The 24499-nt window shown below is 41.7% G+C and overlaps 1 protein-coding gene across 1 annotated transcript; it reads left to right on the top strand.

The window, feature by feature from the left end:
• Window positions 1-853: 853 nt before the first annotated feature.
• On the top strand, window positions 854-23940 carry LOC145417373 (eukaryotic translation initiation factor 4E-like). The gene is made up of 5 exons (XM_080286046.1): window positions 854-883; window positions 6961-7145; window positions 8468-8645; window positions 16617-16756; window positions 22279-23940. The coding sequence occupies exons 1-5, from the start codon at window positions 854-856 to the stop codon at window positions 22391-22393; spliced, it is 648 nt and encodes a 215-aa protein (XP_080142172.1). The 3' UTR covers window positions 22394-23940.
• Window positions 23941-24499: the final 559 nt, after the last annotated feature.

Below are 24499 nucleotides of genomic sequence, written 5' to 3'. Positions count from 1 at the left end.
GGCAAGCGCTCTCCCCGTCAGAGAGTAATTGGTGCACTTCCTGGGGGTCCGGCTGCGTGGAAGAGGGGCATAGGTTCACGGGGGAGATGAGTCGTTGTGGCGCGGGACGCCTATGCGTCTCCCCGTTGCCTCCACTTAGGGTGGGGGTCACCTCCCCATGTCCACCTCCTGAGGTTGTGGTGTCGGGATCGCTTCGCCGAGTGGGTCTTCTTTTCCCCATATTTCTTACTTCTCTCTCCTTCTCTTCCCCATCTCCCTTAATCCTCCTTACCTTTTCTCTGTTTAAGAATGGAACACAGTGAATGAGAGGATCAGTAGGGACAGGTGGAGGAATGGAGTGAGACGGAAAGATATGGAGGGAAAAAGTTACTGAAATAGCGGGCGAAGAAAGGGTAGGTGGAAATGGAATGAAATTTTCAAGTGGGCATCCCGCGGCAGCTGGAATCCCTGAAGTGGGAAACATTCCGCCACCACCGAAGTCCGTATGAAGCTAATACTGTAAGGCTTCGTTTTGCAACGATTGATCTCAATTTTTTCTTTAGATGAGTGGTTGCAGCATCTTTGCTAATGCATCATGACAAAGAAAATATGACTAGTAGTGTGGAGTAATTAATGGAAGTCCTTAATAGTACGATAATTTCCGTGAGTGGGAGGAAACAATATAGTTCAGCAAAATTTTTTAGTACTGTATTACAATAAAAAATAACTGAAAAAGGCATTTCAATTAATGAGTCATTGTAAAAATTTTCCTGACTGGAGGGCGCTAGAAATATGCCAGCTACGAAAATTGCGCATGCCGCTGCTCGTTTTGTGTGACGTCCCAAACTGGAGACCATCCAAGACATAAGACAACATGGCTGATGATGGGTTGGATGTGATGGAGGTATGTTTGCAGATGTTGTTTCTGTATTGTTGTTAGTAATGATGTTAAGCATTGCAGTGTGAGGTGTAGGGATGCTTCAGGTATTTACAGACACATTTTCATTCATTGAGATAAGCGTAGGAGTGGGTGTGAAGCAAAATATTACATGACAGAGGTTGCGACCGGGTTCAGGTCGTGGAAAAGTTGACCTTCTTTCCGCTCTGGATAACTGCAGGTGTTGCGAATTTTCTGTGTATTCAGCGTTAACGCCAAGAAGGTTACTGTGCTGTCTCTTGTGGTACGACGTGATATTTACCAGTCGAGTTATTTGGTTGCTTTTGGAGATGATACTGAGCTGTGGGTTGTTTGTAGTCGTATTGTGATTAATACCATACATCATCATGAGGCAGGTAAGTTGCATTTCAATAAAGAAGTGTAGTAGTATGGAAGCAGGACCAACCTAACTCCATCATTATTTTAGAAATTATCAAATCAAATGGCTTTCTTGAACACAGTCTTCTGTAAAATGTGCATTAAGAATTTTTGTCGCTGGTGATTGGCACAGAACCAGTGATTAACTTACAATTGACCCAACATGCAACACTAAACTGCACTTTTTACTCCCTACCATATGATGCATTCAAAAGTAGAAAATAGTTTGGAACACTGCCTGTCATTGGACAAAGTGGAAAATAAATTTGGAGAAAATCCAGGAGAGCTTCCACTCAAGATTTTGGAGTTCTTGATAAGGAGTATTTTCTTAATGTAGAGTATTTGGGAACCCAGATGCTTTGGGTGTGGTTAGACTATACATTAGGGACATCACAAGAAATGGCTTTTTAAGTTCCTGACTTCCCTATACTGTTAAAATTTTTCTTTATGACTTGTTTCCCAGCACTGTTGTTTTCCTGAAGTTTTTCTCATCTGTTTTCTCTGTCAGCTAAGTAGGAAATCACTCAGATGTTTCATTCATTGCCAGACGCCATGTATCCCAAACGGGGTGGTCAAGGGCTTAGAGTTAATTGTTTTACAGGGAGGGGCACTAATCCTCCACCAACCCCACTTAACACGTAGGGATGCCAACAGCATCTGGTATTCCCAGGCGGTCACCCATCCAAGTACTAACCAGACCCAACGTTGTGATTCATTAAATAGTAAATGTTTCTAGGAGTGTATTCCATTTTTACTGTTGTTTACAGCTTTAGATGTTTATGAAGGTAAGAAAGTAAGCATGTTGCTGCATATATGAATAGGGAGGAAAAGACTAGCAACAACTTGACCTGTCAGCTCAAGGTGCTATAATATATACGGTATTTTCCAAGCCCAGATTGGATGTTTGAGACTGGTGTTAATTGTTTTTTAGTATTAGGACTGGACAGAATTTGCCTCATTTGACAGCCTGGCCCAAAGTAGACATAGTTCAGTACACTCAACCCTCGGCTATCACGGGTTCCGCTATAGCATATCTTGCTGTCACGCCTATATAAAAAACTGCCCAAATACCTTTATCACGCACTAAATGCCTGCTATTGTGCACTGGAAATGTTCGAAAATTTCGAAAAGGCCGGGCTCCGGTGCTTCGCCCAGCCAACAAAAGCTTCATTCCGTGATTGGTCGTGTGACGTCAGTGCCAGCCGAACGCTGATTGGCCGCCCTACCGAGTCTCCTGGCTGCCAAACCATTCAAGTGCGCACCGTCAGACCATGAACAGTGACAGCAAGAACAATAACCTTTTTTATGATATGACCATGGCCAACGTACCCCCTCCCCGTCCCCCTACCATCACCCAACATAATGCTGTGGCACCTGGCAGGGAAATAAAGAAAAGGAAGAACCTAAGTTATGCAGATAAACTGGAAATGTGAAACGTAAAGACAATGGTGAGACCAAGCGAAGTGTGGGGAAGAAATATAACATCAGTGAATCAACTGTGAGGGGTATTTATAAGAATCGTGATCACATCATAAAACAAGCTCATTTTTGGACTATTATATGTTAATATGTGGTACAAAAAGGGTATCTTAGGGGTAAATATTGAGGTCATGGCACCAATCAGAATTATTTCCATAAGTTCTTCAATTCGGCTATCACGGTTTCGGCTATAGCGCAGCCATAGCGGGACCAATTGGGAGTGATAGCCGAGGGTTGAGTGTAGGTTAATTGTTAATAGCTACAGGTTGCAGGGTGGATAATAGGGATTTGTCTTCAGAACCTTGCTTCTTTGGTAGAATGTGTGAGAAAATTTTGGATATTAATATGAAAAACAGTATCAAGTGGAAACAGTTGCCACATTTAAAAAATAATCACAAGGAAATGTGATTAGCTAATGTATGGTATGCTGGTGACATCTCCCAAATAAGCCCACTTTCATTCATTTTTACATGCAGATAATTATGTTCTGATATTATTTTGTCTGATTTATACCTTTGTAACATCCTTTCCTACCATAGGTGATGTTTGCATTTCAGACTCCCAAGTTGGCATAATCATTAAAGACCAGTTTGCAAAAGAAATGCCATAGAAGAAAAGTTGATTATTACTGAAATCAAATTTTGGTATTTTATCATCTGAGTGGGCTTGTAAACTAAGCCAGTATAGCTTATTTATGTAACTATTGTGTATAGTATACAGTAAAACCTCAATATGACGGACTTCAGTAGACCAGAATTCGCTTTTATTGGACTCGAGGAGCTGCCGGACTAAATTCTTATACCTGTATATCGGAAAAGGTCTGATAAAGCCAGAAGCAGTCTGGACTGCCTAACTACTTCAAGTTTGTTCACCACAATAAGATTAATAATAAGAGATGTGTTTATCAATGTATAGTACAGTATTATTATATATATACCATTTGATTTATATAGTGAAGCTGTAACACAGTACAGTACCACAGTGTTAGTCAAAACAGTTTAAAAACTGTTCATGCAATCCTGACTAATGTCTGATATATCGGAAAAAGTCTGGATTAGCAGGGGGAAGTCCGGATGTTGCTTTTATTGGAATTTTGCATTTTTCAGAATGGTTTGGGCCCCAATTAGTCCGTTATAGTGATGTCTTACTGTATATATATATATATATATAGATCTATATCTATATATATATATATATATATATATATACTGTATATACATATACATATCGGGTATACATATAGTGTAGCCCCTGGCTCCTACACTCCTCATGGGGCAACATAGGATTAGATGTTGGATGAATATACTGTGTATATATATATATATCAGTAGGAGAGAACTTGTGAAAGCAGTGAAGAAAGTCAAATTGGCAAAAATCCCGGGAATTGATGGTGTGTGTGGTGAATTGCTGAAGCTTGGGGGAGAGATAGTAGTAGAATGGATGTGGACGATGTACAGATTGGCCTGGGTGGAAAGTAGAGTCCCGGAGGATTGGAAGTCAGGTATAATTATTCCCTTGTACAAAGGAAAAGGGGAAAAAGAAGTGTGTGGTAATCATAGGGGCTTTTGTCTTCTTAATGTAATAGGAAAAGTGTATGGTAGGATACTTATTGAAAGAGTTAGGGAATTATCAGAGGAATTAGGTGGAGAAGAACAGGGAGGCTTTAGGAAGGGAAGAGGTTGTGTAGATCAGATATTCATTCTTAGATCTTTAGTGTAAAAGTTTCTAGAGAAGGGAAAGAAGGTGTATGTGGCCTTCATGGATTTGGAGAAAGCATATGACAGGGTGGATAGACAAGGATTGTGGAAAGCATTAAGAATATATGGAGTAGATGGGAAGTGGTTGAATGCTGTGAAGAGTATGTATGATAGTGCTAAGGCTGCAGTGCGTGTGGATGGTGAACTGAGTGAATTTTTCTCTTTGAAGGTTGTGTTGAAATGGATATGTCATGTCTTCATGGTTGTTCAATCTGTACATGGATGGGGTAATAAAAGAGATACAAGGTAGGGCAGTGGATATTGTAGTGGCCCAAGTGAGAGAGGGTAGTGTTTGGAAATTCCCTGTACTGTTGTTTGCAGATAATACTGTGTTGATAAGTGAAGATGAAGGGGAGCTGCAAGGCTTGGTGGATGAGTTTGGGAGTGTGTGTAAGAAATGGAATTTAAAGGTAAATGTAGGGAAGAGTAAAGTGATGGTCTTTGAGAGAGGTGAAGTGAAGTCAGTGAATGTAGAGTGAGTTTGGATGGTGAGGAAATGGAAAATGTGAGTACATTTAAGTACTTGGGGAGTGTGATGAGTAAGGATGGAAGTTTGGAGGGTGAAGTGCTTGAAAGGGTACAACAAGAAAGAAAGGTTGCTGGTTCCTTGAAAGCAATGATAAGAAACAGGGGAGTGAGCATGGAAGTTAAAAAGTTGCTGCATGATGGTATTGTGATACCAACTCTAACGTACGGAAGTAAAGCTTGGACGTTGTTGGAAGGACGCAAGTCAAGAGTGAGAGCAGTGGATATGAGTTATTGAAGAGGAGCCTGTGGAGTCACATGGAGAGAGAGGCTGACAAATGAGGATATAAATGAGCATTGTGGTGTGGATGTGGATATAATAGGAAGCATTAGGAGGAACACACTGAGGTGGTTTGGCCATGTGGAGAGGCTGGAGGGTGAGAGACTAACGAGGAGAGTGTATATGAGTGATGTGGAGTGGGGGGGGAGAGGGAGGGGGAGGCCGAGGATGGGGTGGAGAGGTATGTGAGAGAGGGGGATGTGAGTTGGGAGCAGGGCAGTGAAATGGCGGAGGACAGGGCGACATGGAGGAGATTTGTTTGTGGCCATCCCGTATGGGATTAAGGTGTCTGGTAATATATATATATACCCTGGTATAACTATGCAGTTGGTTAAGTAAAAACCCATCAAGGTAGATTTAATATGTAAAGCATAGGGATGTGTTTATGAGCCATTGGTTCCCCCCCCCCCCAACCAAGTCCTAAACTCATCCAAATGAGTCCAAAAACAACTATCTAGCTCACGTAAGCCCCGAGATAACTTTAAAACAAGCTAAACTAAACCTAAAAGGAGCTTAAAACCTCCCTTAACCCAAAAATAAAATCTGAAAATCGTCAGATGTGTCTGGAAAAAAATCAGACTTAGTAAACTGTACCCCCAAAAAAGTGTTCACCCCATCTATGACTAAAACACATTATTATAAGTCCAAAAACAGTTTATAAATCAACCTAAACACAAAATTTAAGTCTAAAATATCAAAATCTGCAAAAAAAAAATATAAACCCTTCATTAAACTGGGGTTTGGCCATCATTAGGCAGAGTATGTTGATATTTCTACCTGCATTGCTTAGCTGGGGTATTGCATGTAGGGGTATCATATTTGGGGGTGCACCTGTACATATATATACGGTATAATACAGGTATATATATATCGTATACAGTGCATACATATAAGCTATGTACACTAGACTAAACAACAAAAAAGTTGGTTTAGCCTACATCTCAGAGCAACATAACACAGCCTTTGATGGGGGTAGGGGGGAAGCAAATCATGACAAATACAGTATTAAACTCTCCCAGAAATTTACACATTTGTGACAGTAGTATTTGATAGTACAGTATTTTCTTCAAAATGGTGTGCTTTTTCAGCTTGGATGAACCTTGCTTGGCATTGAACTTTATCACAGCAGTGATAATTCAAGTACCAGAACCGGACCTGTCAGATACTGTCTAAACTATCTGTGATTGTTTATAAATATGCTCTCACTTTTTATGCTAAAACCTGTTTTTCAAGACTTTTTGTGTGATCTGCTTGATTTTGACAGCCTTTTCTGTTGCAAATGATGCCTTCCTAAGGGGCATGTTCCCCCTCAGGCTCCCAGAGTTTATTAATCACCAGAACAGTTCAAAGAAACTACTACCTAGTGGAAGCAAAACTGTACCACTATCTTTTGAGTGTGCATTTGGAAAATAAAACATGATTTTCAGGTGCTAATTTTTAGTTCATTGTAACATATTAATCTGACCCAAAGCCCATCTGCCCCCAAGTCATTCTACACATTAGAAAAGGTTAGGTTAGATTGCTAGATTACATTAGATTAGGTTTGTAGGGTTAAAACAATTAGGGACAGACTGACCTTATCACTGGATTTACCTGAAAGCTTAATTATTTGTGTGTGATTTCAGAATGACAAGCAACAAGCAGGTGAGGAGGAGAAGAAGGAGACTGGGGATGTCAACCCTGAGATGCTCATCAAGCACCCGCTACAGAACACATGGACCCTATGGTTCTTCAAGACAGAGAGCAACCGCACCTGGGAAGATTGTCAGATGGAGATTGCCAGTTTTGACACAGTGGAAGACTTTTGGGCGTAAGTTATTTGGTCATTTACTTGATTTTGCTAGTTGACAAATGGAGGGATGAAGTGGTGGGAGAAGTGAGAGGGGGGTCTGGGTTGGAGGGAGGGCATCCTGATGGGAGAGGATATGGTGACGTGGAGATAATTTGGATAATCTTCAAGGAGACAGGACTACCTCCTAAGTATTAAAAGAAAAATTTACGTACGGTACTTTTGAAGATTTAGTGACTTGGTAAAATTGTACAGAAGTGCATTGTGTAGTGCTGTATAAAGAGAATCTACCAGTTGATAAGAAATAGGATTGTAAGGGATAGGTTAGAATAAGTTTGGTTAGCTTGGGCTTGGATAATCAGCACTGATAAAAGAAATTTTGTACAAAAAAAAATGGCATTCTAAGATGAGTGTCTGTGCCTTTGACAAAGCACAAGATTGCAGTCATCTGTCTGTGGCACAGTTGGAGATTAAAAGAAATGTTTAAACTTGAAAATGCACTTATAAAATACTCAGAGAATCCCATGAAGGGCTTTGGTAAAGAAAACTCTGAAGAAAACTGCAAAATAAGGTGCTCTTATATCTTCATGCAGATTACTGCAGTTTGTGGCTGCTTTATGGGATTAAGGTATATGGCAATAGGTAGAGACAAATATGTACATACTGTAACACTGGTGTTGTAGATTGCCTTGTATAATTAGCCGTCAGATGCCCCCATGTGCTGGATGTTCATTAATATACACAGTAAACATACCAGTATACTTGTATGATAACTTCCTCTCTTTTTGAAAGCATTGATTATTGTGTAACTGTTTATTAATAACAGAGTGGTAGAGGGTGTATTGATCAAATGGAAGTAAGGTAGGTCATAAACAGAAACTGCAAGATATTTATGACATTTGTCTATGGTATGTGTTTGTTGCCAGATGCCTTGATCCCCTAAGGGGTGGTCACAAACAAATTGCCTCCACATCTCTGTCATTTACAGATCTAAAAAGCATATGACATAATATAGGCAGGTATTATAGGGTGACATACCTGTACTTGAGAAGGGAAGCCTTTGAATATTATGTTGAGTTTTCATGATTGTAGCAGAATGTATAACGGTAGCCTGTGCTTCATTCGATCAGCCTGTACATGGAGAATAGGTTGGTGGATGTTCTGCATGCACTAGCATAGCCTTAGACCCACTGTACTGCAAATGGGTTAATATAGGATTGGATATTGCTCTCTTAATATTCCATTGCCTGATTAATTCTGACATTTTAAATTCTGCTCGACTTTCAAATCACTATCTGTGCATCATCGCACGTAAAGAATTGATTGCCATTTGTTTTCTTCAGATTGTACAACCACATTGAACCAGCCTCAAGGTTAAAGGTTGGCTGTGACTACTCCATGTTCAAGCAAGGTATTAAGCCCATGTGGGAGGATGAAAACAACTGTCGAGGAGGGCGCTGGCTAATCAACCTTAATAAGCAGCAGCGAGCAACTGACCTTGATGGTTTCTGGCTGGAAGTGGTAAGTGGCTCCAACCCATGGCTTGGATGCTACAGCTTGGTTGCCATTTTGTGGCTTGAGGTGGTAAGATGTTCCAGGCGGAGTTTGTGTTGCCGAAACTTGTAAAGGAAAGTATCATCATGGTGCAGCAAATTTAAGAGCATTAGATTTTATTTTGATTAAAGTTTTAGTCCTTTGAATCCAGGGGATGTCCTTTTTAGCCTGTTCTTACTTTTATCAGGCAGTATTATTCAGCTTAGGAAGGGCTCTTGTACTGAAGGGATTAATCAGGGCTGGAACTATCCCAGCAGTTTGGAAGTCATATTTTAACCTGAATGAGATCACTAGGGGTTATTAAGAATAAAATTATAAAGGTATCCCAGTCTCAGTGGGTGAATGGGATCTTCTATCTATCTATAGCCCGACGCCCTAATCCCGCAAAGGGTGGCCACAGACCAAACGCCTCCAAGTCCCTCTGTCACCCACCATTTGACTACCCTCCCCCCAACTCAACCCCCCGTTCCTCATATACCTCTCTACTCCATCCCTCCACCTTATCCTCGGTCTACCCCTCCCTCTCCCTACCTCCTCCTCACCTACATACACCCTCTTAGTCAGTCTTTCATTCTCCATTCTCTTCATGTGTCCAAACCACCTCAGTGTACTTCTCCTAATCTTCTCAACCACATCCACCCCACAACGTTCCTTCACTTCTTCATTTGTCAACCTGTCACTCCACATGCTCCTCTCAGGTAACTCATTTCCACTGCTCTCACTCTTGACTTGTTCCCCCCTTGCAAGGTCCACGTCTTGCTTCCATACATCAGGGTAGGGATCACAATACTATCATGCAGTGACTTCTTAACTTCCATACTCACCTCTCTATTTCTCTTCACTGCTTTCAGTGTACCAACAACCTTCCTTCCCAGCTGTACCCTTTCATGCACTTCATCCCCCAAAGTTCCATCCTTACTCCTCACACTACCCAAGTACTTGAATGCACTCACATTCTCCATATCCTCACCATCCAACCTCACTGTACATTCTGTGACTTCATTCCTCTCAAACACCATAACTTTACTTTTGTTTACATTAACTTTCAGATTCCTCCTCCTACACACTGTCCAAATTCATTCACCAAACTATGTAACTCCCATTCATCTTCACTCAACAATACTGTATCATCAGCAAACAGCAACACCGGAATCTTCCAAATCTCACCCTCATTCATTAGAGCCACCCCCACATCCACTGCCCTACCTTACACCTCCTTTACAACCTCATCCATGTATATATTAAACAGCCATGGAGACATCACACAACCCTGTTTCAGTCCCACATTTAGATAAAAGAACTCACTCAACTCGCACCGTAGCCCTAGTTCCCTCATACATACTCTTCACAGCACTCAACAATTTCCCCTTCACTCCATATATTCTTAATACCTTCCACATACCTTGCCTATCTATTCTGTCATAAGCTTTCTCAAAGTCCATGAAGGCAGCATACACTTTCCCTCCCTTCTCTAGATACTTCTCCACTAAACATCTTAGAACAAATATCTGATCTACACACCCTTTTCCCTTCCTAAATCCCCCTTGTTCTCCTCCAACTAGCTCCTCTGTCATATGCCTAACCCTATCATTGAGTATTCTGCCATATATTTTACCAGTCACACTAAGAAGGCAAATACCCATATGGTTACCACATACTTCTTTCTCCCCTTTTCCTTTGTCTAAAGGAACAATTATACCTGATTTCTAGTCCTGTGGAACCCTTCCTTCTTCCCAAGCCAATCTTCACAACTTCCATATCCACTCCACAACAATCTCACCCCCATACCTAAGCATTTCACCACACACTTCATCAATTCTTGGGGCTTTTCCCAACTTAATCTTCTTCATCGCTTCCACTACTTCCGCCCTACTGATCTCTTCCTCCCTCCTCTCATCTCTTCTTCTCCCAGCCATTCCCCAACCACCTATACTCACACTACTCTCACTCTCTACATTCAACAAATCCTCAAAGTGCTCTTTCCATCTCCTCAATTTCTCTCTCTTCTCCACCAACAATCTATTATTCCTATCTTTCACTCCCTTACTATTTCCCCTTTCACACTGCCTTACTTTCTTTACCTCCTTCCAAAACAATTTCTTAATCCATCCATTTCACACTCAGATTCCTCCCAAACTCTTCATCCACTTTCTTCTTACTCTCCTTCACTAAGCCATGGTAGTTGACCAAGCCTAGCATTTTATGCAGACCTCAGAAAACATTCTGGATGTTATTGCAAAAATTCATTACTAAGTAATCCCAGTTGTTGTCTAATTTGTGAAAGATAATAGAATTCGTATTAACTCTCATTAGCTGCCTGCCCATGTCAGGTATAGTATTAATAAGGCAGCCACTACAGTACATCCATATACAATAATCTCCAGTTTATATAATTTATCATAATTCTGCCAAGGCCCTGGTGGATAATGTACAAACCCAAGGGTATGTTAGATAATTCTTTTAGTTTTCCCGAAGCTAAATAAGAATAATCTGGCATTGGCTAGAGGAAAATTCTAGCACTAAAGTGTTTCACCATTTCTAGCACTAAAGTGTTTCACCATTTCTGAATGGGTTAATGGAGAGAGTGTAGGTAACCCTTTGATGAGAAGAGATTGAATTAAGCTGAACAGAATTATCCAGAACAAAATACTAAATTGTGGCATCACTATGGAATTGATGAAAGCATGTAGGGGTTCATTTTACCAATATTTCTGCCATGTTGGAACAAGTATACTTTCTGCATCTTTATAACCTGACCATTAACACGATCTCTAAACGGTTTAACCAGCTTATGAGAGTTGTTTAGGCAAGAAGGTATAGCAACCATCACTTACAGTTTTGTGGTGAAAGAAGCCATGTTACTCTTACAAAACCATAAATGGGAAGGACATGGACTTAGTACATCCATCTCTGACTGATAAATAAATTGGTATTTGCTGTAAGTATTTCCATGACATGTTATGATGGGCAACAGTATAATTTACAAGGTTATCTTGATGTATGAATATTATTTGTGTGTTATGTACAGTAAAAGTCCTCTCATTCGGCATCTCCAGGACCAAGTAGGTGCCGAAAGAGCAGAAACTGCCGGATGACCGGGAAGACTTGCCAAAAAGTTTCTAGCAATCATGGTCAGTCACCCCAATGCAGTCAATGTATAGCAAGCAATATTGGTCCACCCAAAGCACTAAATATTTAATAAGCAACTTATATTTAATGTATTTAATGATACAGTATATATGAACTTACCCTAACCTAGGTGTATTTACATATGTACACCATAAAATAGGACAACAAAATTTCCAAATTTTCGAAAGGTCCCGCTCACAAAGCCAAACACTCATGAGTCATGATGGCCGACGGTGCATGCAGTTTTGGCAAGCAGAAATCTTCAAAAGTGCTAAGCTCATCTTTAAAAGGTGCTAAACTATATGTGAGCTGTTCAGATTTTCATGCTAAATTGGACTGCAAAATGCACTAGATATAGGAAAAAATCTAATATTCATTGGCACTAAATCATCATGAGAAGTGCCACATTATGAAAAGCGCTAGATTTAGTGCCAACAGTGCCAAATTGGCAACTATGAGCACGTGGGTAGCAGCGGCGAGCCGGCAACCCCGTTGCAGGTGCCGATTGGATCAGCATATGTGCTGGAAGAGCAGAGAACTTTCCTAATGGGGCTATTTATCAAAACCGCCAAAACCCCGGAAATACCGTAAGACCAGATGCCGAATGAGAGGACTTTTACTGTGAATAACTTGTAAAATTTGGAAGGAATTTTATATCAAGAATAAAGTGCATCATCATATTAACCCAACATTCACTAGTGCTTAAGGAGTTATGGATCCATAAACAGGAATGGAAAAGTACAAAGTAGGGGAGAAAGACATTTCAGTCAGTTGCCAAGTTAAATCAATCCCTTGTTACCCATAGGGGTCCTGGAGGGCTGGGGGCATGGGAGGCCCCAAGGCTAAGCTTCAATAGAAGTGAGTTTTACGCCAGGTACCCCTTTTTGGACAAGGGCTAAGGCGTTGCCCCTGGGTAGAGGACTTTGGATTGGAGCGTGTAGCATTTTATGACCGGATGCCCTTCCTGATGTCTACCAATGACCCTTGGGTGGATTCGATCCTCCGACCCTACGGTCAGAGCGGAGCGCTCTAACCCACTGAGCCACGGCTGCTACAATAGTCCATATAATTTAAGCCATAGGTGACCATCAAGTATTCCAGGTACTTATTTTTACCATCCATCATCCAACCCTGTTCTGCCCCTCTGGAGTGTAAGGCCTCTGGGCTAAACTGTTCATTCCTGACATTTAAAACGAGTGTAACCAGCTGCAATTTCCCCCGAGTGGCATTTAGTAAGCAGTAAAGGGTGAATCCCATGAGCTTGGACCAATGGACCATATAGCTTTGCAGGGCAAGGAGAGATCCTTGGAGAGACTGCTACATCTTTCACCAGAAATGTGCTTCCTTGGTGCAGGCTCAAACTGCCAACTCTACGGTCGTGAAGCGTGAGTCTACCACAGAGATATTCTGGCCCTTATGTAAGCAATAAACATCAGCCACCCACAGATGTAAACTCTTGCAGGTCCCATCAGGGTGGAGTGCCATAACTCACTAGACTACCAAGCATTGTTTTATCTGGTCACCATCCAGTGCAGTAAATGGTTTCCTGGTTACAGTAAACTACGTGTCTTGTCCCTAAATGTTGGGAGTCTCTTTAGGGCAGGACGTACAGCCTTCTCTCACCGGAACTCTACCATTGTCATTTACATTTACATTCTACTTGTGCTGTCCTTCATTTCTTATACTTCTTTAACTATATTGTGTATTTAGAGTCATTTACCATAATCTGTGTATTCACCTTAGCCTTACATGCCTCCAGATCTCTTACCCACTCAGATACAGTATTCCACTTTCACTTGTCATATCCATCCTTGCTCAGACCATATTGTAAATGTCTTCTAATCTTTAATGAGTAGATGTCTTTGCTTCGTATTTTCACAGATGTGTACAGTATTTCTTACAACTACCACTATTCTTTTTTGCTATTGTAGTAGAGTACTGTACTATGCTTAAGATTCTTGTAAAGTTAGCAGAATTAAATGTAATTTGTAAGATGATGTACTGCTGCTTTGGTTGTCTGTCCTTTCCTCTCTTCCATCCTTCCTCTTCTGTCTTTGTTTCCTTCACTCTTTCCTCTTTCTTCTGCCTGTGGGTGACTTTACACTCCCTCTTCTTTCTTTCTTACCTTCATTCTTTCCTCTTCCTTCTGCCTTTGGGTAACTGTACACTGAGTGACAAGCCAAATGGTTTCCTGTACACCAGGAAACTATTTACTATGCTGGGTAGTAACCATATAACAATATTATGGCACCTGGTCATTAGTGGGTAATTACGGCACTCCAATTGGATTGAGCCTGTGTAGGTTTTTATCCAAGGGGTGGTTGGGGTTTATTGCTCGTGTAATGCCACTCAGGGATGAATGAGGCTGGTCATTCTCGTCTTAAATGTCAGGACCAACTTGCCTAGCCCCAGGTTCCTACGCTCCTTATGGGTGACATAGGCTTGGATGATGATTGGATGGTAAGATTCTTATATTATGTAAATAATGGTATGTTCTATAAGAACGGCATTTTTATAATATACTGTAGTAGTTCATAATTCAAGAAGAGTGATTGTAAATGTGTAAAGGGGAAGGGTAATGTCCTGGAAAGAGGAAATTATTGTGGCGTTACGCTTTTGGACCAGATAATGAAGGTTATGTAAAGAGTTCTAGAAGAAATGATTAGAGAAAGAGTGAGCATTAATGAGATGCAGTTTGGGTTGATGCCAGGCAGAGGGACCATTGATGTCATATTCATTGTTCGACTTCTTCAGGAAAAATATATAGGAAAGAAAAAGGATCTGTACTTGGATTTTGTTGATTGGAAGAAGGCATTTGATAGAGTCCCTAGGGAGGTGGTGAAGTGGGCAATGAGAAAGCTAGGGATCGAGGAGTGGCTAGTTAGGGTGGTTATGGCTCTGTATGTGGGTGCTTACACCCAGGTAAGAGTGAATGGAGGTATGAGTGATGAGTTTTTTGTGAATGTTGGTGTGCATCAGGGGTCAGTCTCCAGCCCCTTGTTGTTTATCATGGTACTTGAAGCTCTCTCTCATGACTTCAGAAATGGACTCTTGTGGGAGATGTTGTATGTCAGTGATTTGGTGTTGATTGCAGAGAATGATAGGGAGGTGGAGGAAAGATTTAGGAAGTGGAGGAATGGTATGGGGCACAAGGGCTTGAGAGTTAATGCAGATAAAACAAAGATGATGGTATCTAGGGCTGGTGGCAGTACTGTCAAAGAAGAGGAAGAGTGGCCATGTGAAGTCTGCCACAATGGTGTGAGAAGTAATTCCATCTTGTGCAGTGTTTGTGATAAGTAGGTGCATAAGAGATGTAGTGATATTAGAGTTAGACTGCAAGACAACGCTGATTTCATGTGTGCAGTCTGTTGGGGAGAGTGTGTGGAGATTGTCAGGCATGAAAGGATAGATCTTGCAGGTGAGTTGCTCGAGTGTGTGGAAGAGTTTTGTTATTGGGTGATGTTTTGTGCTGGAGGTGGGGCTGGAGCTAGCTTTGTGGCTAGAGTGAGGAGTGGTTGGAAGAAGTTCAGGAAGCTGTTGGCTATCCTGACATTGAGATGGCTCTCCCTCCGTGCTAAAGGATCTTTGTATGCAGCTTGTGTGAAGAGTGTAATGCTGTATGGTAGTGAGGTCTGGGCAGTAAAGGGAGAAGATATTTCACAGGCTTAAACATACAGAAATGATAGTGATTAGGTGGATGTGCTGTGCATCCTTGAGTGCGAGGCCTAGGGGTGTTAGGTCTGTGATAGAAGAGTTAAGAGGTAGGATGAGACTAGAGTGTATTGGTGTTGTAATGAGGAGAGGTTGATTGAAATGGTTTGGGGATGTGGAGAGGATGGGGGATGACAGTTGGGTGCAGGAAGTGAGAAGTGGTATGTTAGGGGTAGGGTTGTGAGAGGTAGAGTGAAAAAGACCTGGAATGAGGTCATTGAGTGTGACCTCAGGAATAAGGGATTGAATAGGGATGTTGCCAGAGATCGAGCAGCATGGAGAGCCGCCATTAGGTGACCAAGGCTGACACGTGCAAGCATGTTGGAGCCTTAAAAAACTAAGTGAAACTTAATGCTACATCACCACATGACAATAGGTAGCATGGTAAATCTGAAATTTTGTCTTGCGTACAACTTCCCACTGTCAGAGAGTGGCATCTTTGTTACCCAGTGCTGATGTCTAACAGGAATCTACCCAGTCTTCAGTCACATTGAATATATTGTAATTTGCATAACTGTACTAGTACTTTAGCTTTACACTGCAATTGGCTTGTTACTTCAGCTCATTTTAGATTTGTTCATTTTTCTCACAGTGCAAGTAATTGTCCATCCATCCATCCATCATCTAATCCTACGTTGCCCCATGAGGAGCGTAGGAGCCCGGGGCTAGGCAAGTTAGTAGATGAGTGTGACCAGCCTCACTCATCCCTGAGTGTCATTATGTAAGCAATCAACCCCAACCACCCCTTGGATATAAACCTTCACTGGCTCAGTCTGATTGGAGCACCGTTATTACCCACTAAACCACCAGGCGCCAAAATTTGGTTATATGGTTACCACCCAGCGTAGTAAATGGTTTCCTGGTGTACAGGAAACCATTTGGCATGTCATTCAGTGTAGAGTCACCCACAGTCAGAAGGAAGAGGAAAGAATGAAGGAAAGAAAGACACAAGAGGGAGTGTAAAGTCACCTGCAAGCAGAAGAAAGGAAAGAATGAAGGAAAGAAAGACAGAAGAGGATGGATGGAAAGAAGGATATTTTTTATTTTATCATGATGATTTGTTCAGCTATGTCAGTTGTCTGTATGAATTTATTCCAGTTACTTCTGATGATTGGTGAAGCATTCGAAGAGCACAGTGATGAGGTGTGTGGTGCTGTTGTAAATGTACGCAGTAAGGGAGACAAGATTGGAGTGTGGACTGCAGATGTTAAGAAGAATGAAAGCATCCTTAAAATTGGGTAAGTATGTGCATTATATTAGTAGTGTTCTTGTTATGGTGTCAGTTTCAGGTTTAGAATTATGTTTGGTGGTAGGTGGGGGTGCTCGCCATCCACTCACTCGATGTATTGCTGCTCTTGGGTGTCTGCCCTTTCCTCTTTTCCATCCTTCTTTCCTTCCATCCTCTTCTGTCTTTCTGTGTCCTTCTGCCTACTGGTGACTTTACACTCCCTCTTCTGTCTTTCTTTCCTTCATTCTTTCCTTTTCCTGCCTGTGGGTGACTCTACACTGAGTGACAAGCCAAATGGTTTCCAGTACACCAGGAAACCATTTACTGTGCTGGGTGGTAACCATATAACCAAATTTTGTCACCTGGTGGTTTAGTGGGTAATTATTGTGCTCCAGTCGGATTGAGCCGGTGAAGGTTTATATCCAAGGGGTGGTTGGGGTTGCTTGCTCATGTAATGCCACTCAGGGATGAGTGAGGCTGGTCACTCTCATCTTAAATGTCGAGACCAACTGCCTAGCCCCAGGCTCCTACGCTCCTCTTGGGGCAATGTAGGATTGGATGATGGATGGATGGATTAAGGATCTAAGTTCTGCTGAGATTCAAACATGTAAATAATTTACATGTACCGTAGGCAATCTGCTTACATAAGCATAGTTTGTGAGGACACCTTTTTTTTTTTAAGAATTAAACTACATAAAGAATAATGGCAAGTTGGTAATGCTATTGTTGTGGATCCAGGCTTATGTGAACGTGAATCCAGTAGACTGCGGGACACCCACTTTTGCCATGTTCTTCTTGATTTCTGTAGTTGGGGTTGTGTTAGAAAGATTGTGTAGTGAAGGTGAGGTGAGTAAGTGTGTTTTTTTGTGGAGGAACTGCATTACAGTAAGGATTATTAGATTGTTATGAGTTTTGTTTTGTGTTGGTACCATACTGAAACTGGGAAGGGTGATGGCCATAACATAGCCAGGCTAGATGCACTTGTGTGTCTCTGAAGGAATGAATGTTTGGTGGGTGTTCATGGAGGATTCACTTGGATGGCTGTGGGTTTGGGTGTTGGTGTGTGCATATGGAGGTGTTATTGTATATCATCATCATCATCATCATCTGGACCTCCTTTCCCACCCTAGGGCAGGGTGAGGTGTAGCAACTTCCAGACAGCCCAAGTTTGTCCACTCCAATGGGCCACACTTCCATTCACTCATCATTCAAGTCCCTGGAATCTTGGATCTATGTGATATATACCCCCAAAACATTCTCTGCATTCTGTGGCTTCATGTAAACATATCCAGTATAGTCAATCTGGACGCTGTCGCATTAAAAAAGGGTGCCAGTTCCCTGATCATGCACTTCATCACAACATTCATCCAGCCAGCTCGATCTCTTGGCAGTCCCCTAGCCTCACTGATTTCCATACCTCTCCTCACACATTCATCCACCACATCCCTCCACCTTCTCCTTGGCCTGCTTAGCCTCGTCCTTCCTTCAGATGAACTCAGATGCACCTTTTTCACCACTTTATTGTTATCCATTCTCTCCACATGACTATACCATCTCAGTACACTCTCTTCAGTTCTTGTGTCCACAGACTTCCTCACCCCACATCTTTCACGAATCACATTATTTCGTATCCTATCCACTCTCTGTACTCCACATATATTCCTCAGTTGTCCCATCTCCACTTCTCTTACTCTTGACTTTTCATTTTCATGCCACACCAGAGTTGCACATTCGTATGTTAAAGTTGGCACTAACACTTCTTCATGTAAGCCTTGTGCTGCTGCAACTCTCAAGCTTCTGTTAAAAGTGAGGCCTTCATAGCACTAGCTACTTACCTTCCTTGTGTCTTTTTACTTTCCACTGCTTTTGCACATTTTCCTCTCTTTTCTGTCACTGTATCTAGGTATTTGAACGCTCTCATCAATTCCAGTCTCTCCCCATTCACTGTAACATCACACTAGGAGTCATCTTCTCTCTCAGTAACCATCACTTTGAAGAGAGAAACCTGTACTGTACACAGGTAAAATCATCCAATATATTACCAATATGCCGGAATCGAACCCGGGACTCTCAGGTGAGAGCCTGGCAGTATACCACTACACCATGACCAGGTAAAAGTTAACTCACATTGTCACAATCTTGCAACCAATGTCCCTCCGCCCCCAGTGTGGGCCTACACCTGGTCGTGGTGTAGTGGTATGCTGCCTGGCTCTCACCTGAGAGTCCCGGGTTTGATTCCCAGCATATTGGTAAGTAATCCCTCCACTATCCGACGTAATAGAGCCAAAGGCATGTCCGGAAAGTGGTCCTGTCCGGATAGTGGGCACCAGCCTCCTGGACTTGTACTTATGGATCCTAACTCAGAAAAACACCTATACAACTCCCTCTGGACATGCATAGCACCTATTTAAGGCCCAAATCACACCAATAAGGGACATAAAAAACTGAAATAAATGCACTACTTATTGCTTTTCTTTCCATTACAGGTGGCTTTACATTGAGTGACAAGCCAAATGGTTTCCTGTAAGCCAAGAAACCATTTACAATGCTGGGTGGTAACCATATAACCAAACCATACGTGCTCCCTACGTGTCAAGTGGGTTGGTGGAGGGTTAGTGCCCCTCCCTGTAAAACAAATAACTCGGAGTCAAATGGCCACCCCGTACAGGATTATGGCGTCTGGCAATAGATAGATAGATAGAAATGCAAAAGAACCATAAAAATTAGGGTTTAGAGGTGAGTTTATATAATACTGAACATTCTGGGTACTTACAACAAGTCCCTGGCTTATGGACTGGTACTTATGGACCCTAACTCAGAGAAATACCTCCCTACTGCACATGCATAGCACCTAATACCCTATTCACACCAATAAGGGACATAAAAGAGTGAAATGAGGTGTTAGAGGTAAGTACAGTATGGAAAATACAGTACAGTACAATATGAAACATTCTGGGTACTTACAGCAAGTCCCTGGCCATCTCGATGAATAACCGCCTCCTCTCAGACTCTGGCAGTAAGAAAGATTTCCTGAAGCACCTGCAGTACACTGTTCATGAAGTCTTGCAGAGAACTTAGTCATTTGCACTCAGAATTTCATTCTCTTAACACTGCGCACTCTTGTCTTACTTGCGCTCCATTGTACCTTAATGAAATAAGTGTTGCACTCTGCACTTTAAGTCTTTCCACTCTTGAAACCATTTTCTAAACAAAACACACTCGAATTAATTTACGTTACATTTTCAGTCCATTAAGCTTTTGTCTTTTCACTTACAACTCTAAATCCTTAACACTATGCACTGTTTTTTTCACTGCACAACACTGTAAATTCCCGTGTGTTCTAGTGGAGGAGTTATTGGTATCTAATCACTGTCAGAGTCTGAGAGTAGCACATGCAGGTGACCTAGGGGTGCGTCGCTGGGTCGTGGTGATGGCGTACCCACTGCTGACGACTCTGAAGATAGGCGCAAATTCATGTCGAGCGGTGACTCCACCGTGGCTGATGTGCTGGGCTGTGGCTTGGAGCATGAGGGCCTGTCTTGGTGGAGGCAATGGAGTGGAGCCAGGGCTGGGCACAGCGGGGGTCATGAGCTTGAAAAAGCTGTCAATCGTTGATTGACGCAAGGAACGATGATTCTGACGATAATTGATGCGCTGCCTGAAATCACACACTTCGTCCACAAGTCCCAAGGGGCCCATCTCCCTGTCGCAGTCTGGGTGTTCCAGGTAGTCCAGAACGAATTCTAAGTGTTCCCGGAGTGCGCTCAGCTTGGGGATGGCTGGAGTAGTGTCATGCTGAGAGGAGTCCACATCATCGTCGCCGTCCTCGTCAGAATCTTCAAGCTGGGTACTGACACCTGCAACTGAAGATGCGATCTTGATATCAGACAGGGTCTGATACCCAGGATCACCCTCGTTGTCATCTAACCACTCATGCACTTCGTCCACATCAACATAGTCCCCATGCGCACATAGACGTGCATGGACGTCATCCACGTCGAAACCTAGGAAATCGTGCTCCACATCCGTTCCGAGAAGCAGACGAGACCAACCATTTTCTAGAGTCTTGACAGGGACTTCCTTCCATGCATTGGCCCAGTTGTAAATGGCAGACTTGATGTTGTAGCGGTGAAGGTTTTCCAAAGTCCGCTGGCCTCGCGTGTCCCGTCCCTCCCTGTGCTTGTCCTCGTCCTCGAGAACAACCATCACCTCATCCAGGAACTTCCGTCGGTATAGCCGCTTCATTGCCACGATCCCTCCTTGGTCCATTGGTTGGATGAGAGCAGTAGTATTAGGTGGCAGACACATGCACATAATGCAGCCATTCTCAGCCACCAAGTCCTTGTCGCACGGGTGGGCAGGTGCATTGTCAAGGAGAAGGAGGGCCTTTACCTGGTCGCGTGGGATTCCCAGTTTCTCTGTCCATCACCTTTCATTACCAATGTCCTCCCTCTCTCCATTATTCATGTTTTTATTTCTCTCATCACCCCATCCATATATATGCTGAACAACCGTGGGGACATCACACAACCTTGTTGCACCCCTACACTGATCATGAACCATCTGAGGAAGTCATTGTATATAACTTAATACGTCGATATACATTACCCCTAGATGCGATACGTTGGCTTAATGATAGGGGTAGAAATACCACCATACCCCGCCTAATGATGGCCAAACCCCAGTTTTATGATGGGTTTTTATTTTTTTAACCGATTTTGATGATATACTAAAAATGTGTGTTTAGGTTGATTTATAAATGTTTTCAGACTTAGATTAATGTGTTTTAGCCATAGGTGGGGTGAACTTTGTCATTTTGGGGTACAGTTTACTAAGCTTGATATTTCTAGACATATTTGATGATTTTTAGATTTTATTTATTTGATTTAGTGAGTTATTTACAGTTGTTAGGCTTAGGTTAGTTTCCTTGACAGCTGTTAGGCCATTTAGGTTGGCTTGAAACTTGTTTTTGGGCTTGTTTAGGTGGGTTTTGGGCTTGGTTTGGGGGGAAACCCAAGGCTGGTAAATGTTCCACATTACATGTTAATAGTACCCAGATATACAATACCCCGTCTAACGATGGGGTTCTGCCTAACCAATTACATCATTAAACTGGGGTATGCCTGTACTTATATATAGTACATGATTTTTAGCAGTTTTGACTTGAAATACAGTACAGTCTCCCAAATCCAAACAGCCTATTTCCAAAAAATCCCCTTTTCAAAGTGTTTTTTCCTGCAGTCGGGGCATTGTTGCCGTCAGTCCTCAATCCATCTGTGTATATTTGAAGACAAAGTTTATTTGTGGACAGGTAAAACAGCTGATGATATACTAATATAAAATACTGTAATTCATTGGATTTACTGTTCATGGTATTGTAGAGTGATTTTTTGCAAGTTTTTCTCATAATTATTGTGATTCAAATTTTCAAAATACCACATTTTTCATAAAGTGTTTGGACCCAAACATTGTGGATTTCTTAGTTTATGCTGTGGTATATGCAGTTACTATAATGGCCTTACAACTTGGCAGCAATGTGTTGAAGGAACGGTTGAACATCCCCCGACACGTTACCATTGGGTTCCAGGCCCACAAGGACACCATGGTCAAGTCTGGCTCCACTGCCAAGAACCGCTTCACCGTCTGACACCCCCGCCCCTGCATAGCCAGTCTAGCATGTGTCGTTTGAGAGGGAGGGAGGGAGAGAAACTTGGATTATACGATTGCAAAGCTGGTACCAAAACAGGTAGCCAAAGTAATAATTATTATTTATTATTTGCTGTATTATTATTGTATCATAATGGCTAACCTAATGTTTTTCATTCCTACTGGGTACAGCTGAGTATATAAATGTGCTTGTAGAATCCCCCTTCTTCCTCTCGTGATGGTGGAACAATTTTAAAGTTTGGGACAGGTAGCTTTTCCAGATCTTTACACACCTGTTGAGTCACAGTGTGTGGTTGTCTTCACTGCTAAGTGCATTGGATTTACAAGGGAGATTAGCTGAACTGTAATTTGATTTTTTTTTTTTTTTTTCCATAAAGCATCAGTTGCTTTAACAACAAAATGCAATGTTTTTTATGTATGGAAGGATTGCTCATTTGTATGGAGACTGAGCCAGTGTCATTTATGTGAAGTTTAAGCCGTGATCTTTATTGGTCAGACACCATTGTAGTGTATCATATTGTACCTCTGTGTCCAAACATGATTTCCAGTAGTATTTTTATTTTAGGTAGAGACATAAACCAGAGCAATGGCAAGTATAGTGTATCATTTTAGGTAGAGGTGACCCTAGGGGGATGACAAGTGTAGGATGTCTGTTTTTGTACTCTTCCATCTACATTGCTAGATGTATTTTTAGTATTTATTTAGCATTATTTACCACTACTTCCTTTACTGGATTTACTCGGCAGACTCCATTGGTTCAGTTATCAGTGTTTTTGTTACGCTTAATATTTCTCAGCTTATCGTGGGATTGGATGAATGCACAGTTACTAAGAAGACTTCATAGTAGAATTCTAAGATGTGCATTTCATTTTCATATATTATAATGCCATTTTTAAATAATTTGTTGATAAGTTTGGTGAAGTCAGTGTGAAAGGTACATGTGTATATCGAGCACTGCAAATATGGTTTGGCTTTGTAGCATTGGAACAGAACCATTTAATAAGCAGTTTTTGCGGTGCTGAAATTGTGATGTGCAGGCTGTTCTGTTCAGGAGTATTGGTTGGTATTTCATTACCAGCCATAAGAATGAAATGACGAATATACTTCAGCCAAACACTGAAAAAAAAGTTAATCTTGGATGTTGACTGGGAGGCATTATGTTCAGTTGTCACTGCAACCCTGAAATTTTTTTATCACTGCTGCCATTGCTCATTGTCTGGAAAATTGGGTAAATCTTCTGAATGTATCACAGAATCAAGGCAGATGTCATAGAAAGAGAGAGAAAGAGAGAGAGAGAGAGATGGTTTGGGTATGTGGAGAGGATGGGGGATGATAGAGGGTGCGATGCAGAAGGTGAGAAGTGTTAATGTTAGGGGTAGAGTAGCGAGAGGTAGACCAAAAAAGACCTGGGACAAGGTCATTGAATGTGACCTCGGGGATCAGGAACTGAATAGGGAAACTGCCTGAGATCGTTCAGCATAGTGCTGCCATTAGGTGACCTAGGCTGATGCATGCAAGCATTTTGGAGCCGTCAAAAACAAAATGATTTTATATATATATATACATTATATATATATATATATATATATATATATATATATATATATATATATATTTATATATACACACACACACACACACACACACACACACACACACACACACACACACACACACACACACACATACACATCTGAAGGATTATTGTGGTCCATTGACAATGATTTATCCTGTGTGATAATTGCTCCTTGGTTGGCTTCTGGCATTCAATGACTATGTAGCTCATTATTTGATATGATGGTGGTGAAACATGGTCAGTCGCACACCTTTGGAGTTTAAATGGGTTACCATTGTTTCATAAGAACTTTGTCTTAAATCCAAAACAGAATACTACTACTGGTTTGTACATACTGTAGTTTGACTGTAGCAGCAGAATGGTTATATCCCATGGTATGCTATATACTTGTGTAAAGAGTAAAATGAAATCATCTCTTCAGTAATAAACCCAGCTTATATGAAAGACTCTCCATGGAGCCAAACTTGGGGTGAATCGCGGGAAATGACGCAGTGTGTAAATGAAGCACCT

This window comes from Coenobita brevimanus, chromosome 110, assembly GCF_032717465.1.
Source record: "Coenobita brevimanus isolate Jiangsu-jjx chromosome 110, ASM3271746v2, whole genome shotgun sequence".
Lineage (NCBI taxonomy): Eukaryota > Metazoa > Arthropoda > Malacostraca > Decapoda > Coenobitidae > Coenobita > Coenobita brevimanus.
This window is presented reverse-complemented; position numbering and strand designations above follow the sequence as displayed.

What these genes read in the sequence shown, in the direction of transcription:
- LOC145417373 (XM_080286046.1), top strand. Translation starts at nt 854, where the DNA reads ATGGCTGATGATGGGTTGGATGTGATGGAG. An exon ending in ATGGGTTGGATGTGATGGAG is followed by an intron (nt 884 to 6,960) that starts GTATGTTTGCAG and finishes GTGTGATTTCAG; the next exon opens with AATGACAAGCAACAAGCAGG. An exon ending in GAAAGCATCCTTAAAATTGG is followed by an intron (nt 16,757 to 22,278) that starts GTAAGTATGTGC and finishes ACAACTTGGCAG; the next exon opens with CAATGTGTTGAAGGAACGGT.